Source organism: Condylura cristata, unplaced genomic scaffold (assembly GCF_000260355.1).
Source record: "Condylura cristata isolate star-nosed mole 26May11 unplaced genomic scaffold, ConCri1.0 scaffold00020, whole genome shotgun sequence".
Classification (NCBI taxonomy): domain Eukaryota; kingdom Metazoa; phylum Chordata; class Mammalia; order Eulipotyphla; family Talpidae; genus Condylura; species Condylura cristata.
The window spans coordinates 17,228,095-17,235,359 of record NW_004567121.1 but is presented as its reverse complement, the minus strand read 5'-3'; the positions used below and the strand labels follow the sequence as shown (position 1 = coordinate 17,235,359).

Sequence of the window (7,265 nt, the reverse complement as noted above, 5' to 3'; positions counted from 1 at the left end):
TTCTCAGTGCTGTGCTTTAACCCACTGCGCCACCAGGGGGGCCGACAAGTCTTTTTTCTTTAAAGCAAAATTTGGAAGTCTTTTGTGCCAGAGCATAATACTGTTTGAGGCTGTCATGATAAGGCTCAACCCTTCAGTTCTACAAATTAGTTTATGTTTTGTGCTTTGCCTCCAGCTATACTTGCCTTGTTTTCTGTTTCCACTAGCTTATCTTGCGATTTCATATTAACTGTTTATGTTTGTTCTCTGCTGTGATATAGAACAGACAAATGGGCTAAAGCTGTTCTGCTGCTTACTAGCTTGTGACTTTAGGCAAGTTAATCTGAGTCTTATTATCTTAAAGTTGGAGGCTGTAATAGTTCTTACTTTATAGGATTATTGTGAAGCTTGAGTCTTTATTTAAATGTGGCTGTTTGCTATTTTATTTCCAGTATTTCTTCTGTTACTAGTCAACATTAAAGTAACACTATAGCTGCAGGAGCATACTGAACTTAGGATTTCATGAAATGTCCTGTAACAAACTGGAACAAAACAGCCTGTCCCTCTTTATGGTGCCACTTTATGTGGAAATAATCAGCTTAGAAGATGACTTCTGAAACACTGAAGGGCCGCTGGCTAACGCATGAGTTCCTAATCAGCGATGTGCTTCATGAAAGTAAGGAACAAGACAAGATCTATTTTAGAAAGATGGATTTATATCATCCAAGCTCTGCAAAGCTGGTTTTATAAGGTATCAATTTAGAACAAGAGCTGTAATTGGTAAGGGACTGGACCTTACTTTCCTCAGAGCAACTAAGTTTTCTCTCTCCAAGCCTCAGGAAATCAACTCGTAATAGATTGAGATATATAAATACCAGAGGACAGAACATGAGCTTCCTCCAATCACCGCTTCCTTCTAGGCAGAATAGGATGTGTGAAACCAGAGCATAACCTGAAGGTGACAAGCTTGGCGCCTACACCCACAGCATGGCAATAGCTGTGCCTTGGAGGCTGGTCTCAGGCGCTGCCTGCCCAGGGCAGTAGGTGGGCAGTAGTTATTTCAGAGATCTCTCAATGTGCTGACTTGTGAATATTGTAAAGTTTCATGGGTTTGTTCTTTAGGTTCAGTATGTTTGTTGACCTCAGCTTTTTGTGTACTATTTTGAAAATATACAGAAAAGGTCCATGAGTACTTATCAGTTCCTTTTAAGAGATCACTTTAAATTTTCTGCTTCAAAACATTTTTCTAATTCTGGATATTGTATATTTTCCTTGAAAGATTCTAAGTATTCTGTTTGTAATGGGACTAGTATGATTGTCATTCTGTACCTGACTGTCACCACACCTTTGTTTTATAACTGAATACCAGTAGGCCTTTGTTTGATTCAAATCATTGTGTACCTTTGACATTGCTATGCAAGATCTTGGCCCAAGAGATACAGTATACTGAAGCTGCAGTGATATATACTAAAAAGATTAGAAGTATGTTAGGATAAGTAAGAAGTGTGGAGAAAGTTGCTTTGTCTTTGCCAGGATTTTGGAAATTGAAAATACACATCAGGGTCCTCCCTGGTGGCACTACACTGTGAAGCTATCCACAGCCACTGCAGCACTAGTTCAATCCCCAGCCAGGGAGGTGACCCATATAGCATGGCAGACCTCTCCTGTCCCACCCACTGCTCCCCTCAGCAATGTATTTCAGTGCATCTGCCTGTTCTGTTCCCCACTGTCTCACCCTCTGCTCCTCTGGCTTGTACCCCAGTTCTTGTGTTCATAAATAATTTTTTTTTTTAAAGAAAATACACATCAGGAGGAGAATAAAAATTTTATAGCTGTCTACCCAAAAATCTCTTAAGAAAGCCCCATAAAGCCAATAGAACAGCAATAAGATTCAGTATTACTTTAAAAGGAATTATACTGCAATGCCTGGTGACTTAAATGAGAACATCTCTCACATGAGATGTTCTCATTTGTTTGTCCTTGGTAACTGAGGATCCTTTTTTTTGTTTTCCTATCCAATCATTTTCAGTAAGATGCTTCTAGAACTTCAGTTACCACATCCTATTTCCAGGAAGAATGCATAAAAACAAGGGGGGGAAGCATTTGTCCTTAAAGTCAATTCTCTTAAAGTCAGTTCTCTTGTGACTTGTGCCATACGTAAATGCAAAAGAGGTTAGGAAAACCAGTATGTTAGCTGAATACCTAACAAAAGGGGAGGGTGAATGTTGGATGGGTAAAAGTAGCCCATATTGCAGTTATTAAAGATCAGCCTTCCCTCAAACCAGTAAAAACTTCAGAATATGATGGGGGTGAGGAGTTCTATTTGCAATAGCAGTAAGAGCTATAAATGCTTTTGAGAGTCAACCTAGCAAGAAAAGCACAGCAGCTATGTGGAAACATTGCTGATAGACATAAACTGGAAAAAATAGATACATAACATGTTTCTGGATGAAAAACTTTGACAAAAATATCTCTCTGCAATTTATTCTCTAAATTTGATGTAGTCTGAAATTTTCCACATATCACAAAACTCTTGCAGTTGGCTGGGAATAGACAGACTAATGGAACAGAAGTGTCCCCAATAACAGATCTGTTTATATGTGAACTTACCAGTTGATATAGATGTCAGATCAGTAGAGAAAAGCAAATGGACTCGTCTTCCTATGCTAGTAGCATGGTAGCTACTAGCCACAGTGTCCTGTTTGTGAAGTTAAATAAATTTGTTTCCTTGGAGCACAAAGTGCCACATTTCAACTACTCAGAAGCCAGAGGTGGCTAGTTATGCTACACTGGACTACAAATAGTCTCATCACTTACAGAAAGTTCCATTGGACAGCACTGCTCTACATTATATTGGGCCCAGTTGTTCTGAAGGAATGCAGTGTTGGTGACTTTTTCCCTGAAACATTCTTTGGAGATAGGTTTCTGGGAGAACTCCATATGACAGTGTATTTCTAGCATGTTTCTAAGTCTCTGGGGTACACCATGGGTAGTCAAAGAGCAGCCCAGGAAAACTACTGGAATCAATACTTCACTCTTGAAAATGGAACCACTCTAATACGGATGCCAGTGACTTGAAATAGACCAGAGGACTAGGCAGCTTTTGAAGTGCCCACTAGGACACAGATTTAAGAGACTATCTTTCTTGGACATCTCTAGCACGGGTAGTAAGTGCTTGTTGTTGATTACCAGATGAAAAGACCAGTAGGATACTCCCAAGGTCCAAGTACTTAATGTTTCCACTGTGCTGGGATCCATTAGGTGTAATGTCTGCCACGATGCTTAGGTGTCAGCAGTACCTTCTTATACCTTCTGCTTTGGTTCCCAACAAAATAGTTTATAGAACTTCAAGATTTCCATGGCCCTGTTCCGTTCTAGAGGTTTTGTTATTGCTCCCTGGACTTTAGGAATCCCAGATAATGACAACTCAAAAAAAAAAAAAAAAAAAAAAACCCAGTACTGGCTATTAAACTATTATCCATTCAAAACTCTTAAATGCTCTCTAACAGTTGACCTTTTATTTCCTAGGGACATTCCAGCTATATCACACACCTTGACTGGTCTCCAGACAATACATACATAATGTCTAACTCAGGAGACTATGAGATATTGTACTGTAAGTATGAGTGATAACTTATGGTCCGGTCAGGGCAATAATAAACAGATGGTGCAGTTTGAATTGTGGGAGAATGCATGCTGGCCTCTCTAGCTTGGAGACCATATGTTACTCTGAGCTGTCAAAGCAACAAGAATTTCAAATGTGGTTCAGTTCTCAAAAAAAGTAATGAATTCATTTAAGTGTGTGGACATATAAATTACTCAGTGAGATTGATGCTGCTCTGAGTGATTTTGTCTTTAACAATTTTTCCTGGAGGCAGAAAGCAGTATACCAGAAGGACATCTACGTTTTTTAAAGAAAAAACTTCAGTGGGAAACAATTTTTAGTTCTATACACCATTAAAGTAAACATTTTCTTTTCCTTTTTAAATGTCTTAATGTTTTTCAGTGTTTGGATTATAAATACAAGTAGACGTGGCTAGTTTGAATCAAGATGCACTTTCAAATGCATTTGTACACAAGCACTATGATTATACTTCCTGTTTCTAAATTTAAAGGGAACATTCCAACTGGCTGCAAACTAATCAGGAATCGATCAGAGTGCAAGGACATCGATTGGACAACATATACCTGTGTACTAGGCTTTCAGGTTTTTGGTAAGAAAACGGTATCTGATGGGGAAAGGTAGTTTGTGGGGTCCTTATATATATTTACATGTTTAAATCGCTAAATGAAAAATCATCATGTTGATTTGAGGACTTTTGGTCCTCAACATATATGAAAAACCATTTAAAGAAAAGGAATTTACAGATTAGTGCAAACTCTTCCCATATTTTCCCTCCAAGTGAAAACAAGCTTTTAAGTTTGTAAAGACCATTTTTAAAATAACAACTTTATTCAGATTACATTCACATACCATATAATTCACCTGTTGTGTACAGTTCTTGGTTTACTATATATTCATAGTTGCGCAACCATTATCACTATTCAAGTTTAGAACATTTTCATCACTCCAAAAAAATCCCTTTGCCCATTAGCTGCCATTCCCTGTCTCCTCCATTCCACATTGTTACTTTCTCTAATGACTTGACTATTCCAGATAGTTCATATAAATGAAATCATGCAACATATGATCCATTGAGACTGGCTTCTTCACTTAGCATTGTTTTCAAGGTTCGTCCATATTGTGGCATCTATCAGTACTTCATTTTAGTCCTAAAAAACATCCCATTGTGCTAATATATATATACATACCACGTTTTATTTATCCATTCATCAGTTGATAGACCTTGGATTCTTTTCAACTGTTAAGCTATAGTAAGTAATGCTGCTATGAGCAATTGGGTGCATGTTTTACTATAAAGCTATTTTCATTTCTCTTAGGTATCTATACATACTTAGGAGTTTAATTACAGGGTCAAATGTTAACTCATTTATTCTTTTGAGGATTGTTTTCCCAAGTGACAGTACTACTTTCATTGCCACAAGTAGTGTACGAGTATTCAGTTGCTTCACATCCTTGTCAACACTTGTCTATTCTTAGTGTTTTGCATGTGGATATCCTGTTGTCCAAGTACCATTTGTTACAAAGGCATTTTTAGTAGACATTGCTTAAAAGTTGGGAACCATTCCTAATCTTAAAATTTAGAACTGTTTCCTGAGTTTCCCAATCTGTCTTATATCCTTCTGAAAAGATCACAAGATAAATGGAAAAGTTAAAATAGTAAAATGTTTTATATGTAAAAAATTAAAAGATGTTATAACTCAATAATTACAGTATTGGATGTGGATACGGCAGCATACCCAAAGTAATATCCAAAATATTAATACTGTTGTTTTAATAATGTATCTCTGCCTTCTGAAAGTGGGGATTTCTCCTCCAGCCTACAGACTGTATATTTCTTTATGCTGTGTATGGTAGAAAAGTAATTTATAATAGGTACTTAATGGAAACACAGCTGTAGAAATGGAGAAAACTACTAGGCTAGAAAGAAGTGAAAAACATGATAATCCTGCCCAATTACTAAAGAGAGTAACATTCATTACTCTGGGTAAAATTGAAGCAGGGGCTGTTCAGAGAAACTGAATGGCCAGTAACTGGGAACTTACCTAGTTACTTTAATGTACCAGTACTTACTTATGAAGACATAGCAGTTAAGAAATGTTCTAACTTGATTTTTAGCAAATTTACTGAGAACATATTTGTTCTTTAGAGTAGAACTGAGCCATAGCCCGTGAGCATCTCAACCCTTTTATATTCCATAACTTTAATCTAATCAAGTTTTGTGCCTATAATTTTGAGCATGATCACCAGTGCCTTATGGCTCAGAATAATTAATTTTGCTATGTCTTATATTTTGAGGCATAAATAATAGTTGCAGGAAAATTCAGTAAGAAAGCATGGTAAAATAGTGGATGGCCTTACACATTTCATTAAGAAAACATCTTAATGGGAAGTCTAACATTAAGGTGAGTCAAGCTAAAACTAAATTTATTAGCACCACCTGCTGGAGACTATTGAGTACTTTTAAGTCTTTAAATGTTCTATCTTTTAACCTCTTATGGTTTAATTTTATTATTGTTATATTTTGAATAAAACTTCACTTGGGTGAAGTTGACCCACTAAGACATTTGTAAAGGAAATCTAAGATTTTGAACACAGATGAAAATAAAATTCTAAAATCAGACCCTCCCTGGTGCACAACAAGTTAAAGCACAGCACTGTGTATCTGTCCACAACCACTGCAGCGTAAGTTTGGTTCCCAGCCAAAGAGGTGACTCATATGGCGTGGCAGACTCTCCTGACCTGCCTGCTGTGCCCCTCAACAGTGTATTTTGGTGGATCTGCCTGTTCTGCTCCCCACTCTGTCTCTGGTAAATCCTCTCACCCCTGTACTGTGTCCTGACCCTAGTTCTTATATGTATAAATAAATAAATCTTAAAAAAAAAAATAACTAAATCAAAACATACATAGCATCACAGTTATGTTTTTTCAGCCTAATTTTTCTACACCCTTATGTTTCCATAACAAAGGTGTATGGCCAGAAGGATCCGATGGGACGGACATCAATGCACTCGTGCGATCCCACAACAGGAAGGTGATAGCTGTTGCTGATGACTTTTGCAAAGTCCATCTGTTTCAGTATCCCTGCTCCAAAGCAAAGGTAAAATCAATTTAATAGACACTAGTTTAATAAAAACCTTTCTTTTGTTTACAGATAATTTTGTCAGTGGTGAAAAAATATTTCGTTACTAATTATCTGTCTATAGTACTAGACAGCCCAGAAGAATGGTATTAGAATGCTCCGAGGAAGCACAGGATCCTTTTTAAGCATCCAAACAAGAATCATACCTGTCTTCTCCATATTCTTTCAGGGCAAGGGAAAAATACAAAAGGCAGTTATTTTATTCATATTGTCCAGTTTTATCTTGATTTTTGGGGGGCAATTTTAAATTTTTCAGAAACTTTAAAATATCAATATATAAAATACAAAACATACCATATATAAACATACCAAAATATAAAATATTACCAGCATTATCAAACTTAAGGACCTTTTTTCTAAATTACCTATAATCCTGCCAACCTAATTCCTTCCCTCCCTGTCATTTCAAAGATACTAAATAGTAAACACTTTTAGTTTCTTAACCATAAAAGTCTAAAAATATAAGTATCAAATGACTGTTTTGTTTCTCCCAACAATAGACATTAAAAGGAAATTGCTACT

General features: G+C 36.7%; 1 protein-coding gene across 4 annotated transcripts in view; it reads left to right on the top strand.

The window, feature by feature from the left end:
* The window catches only part of EML4 (echinoderm microtubule associated protein like 4), a 117,336-nt gene that overhangs the window by 107,138 nt on the left and 2,933 nt on the right, over positions 1-7,265 (top strand). For all 4 annotated transcript variants that reach the window (XM_004686256.2, XM_004686254.2, XM_012727496.1 and 1 more), the window contains 3 exons: positions 3,508-3,595; positions 4,095-4,193; positions 6,571-6,701. In XM_004686256.2, the coding sequence (XP_004686313.1) occupies positions 3,508-3,595; positions 4,095-4,193; positions 6,571-6,701 (318 nt within the window). The remainder of the gene's footprint in view (positions 1-3,507; positions 3,596-4,094; positions 4,194-6,570; positions 6,702-7,265) is intronic.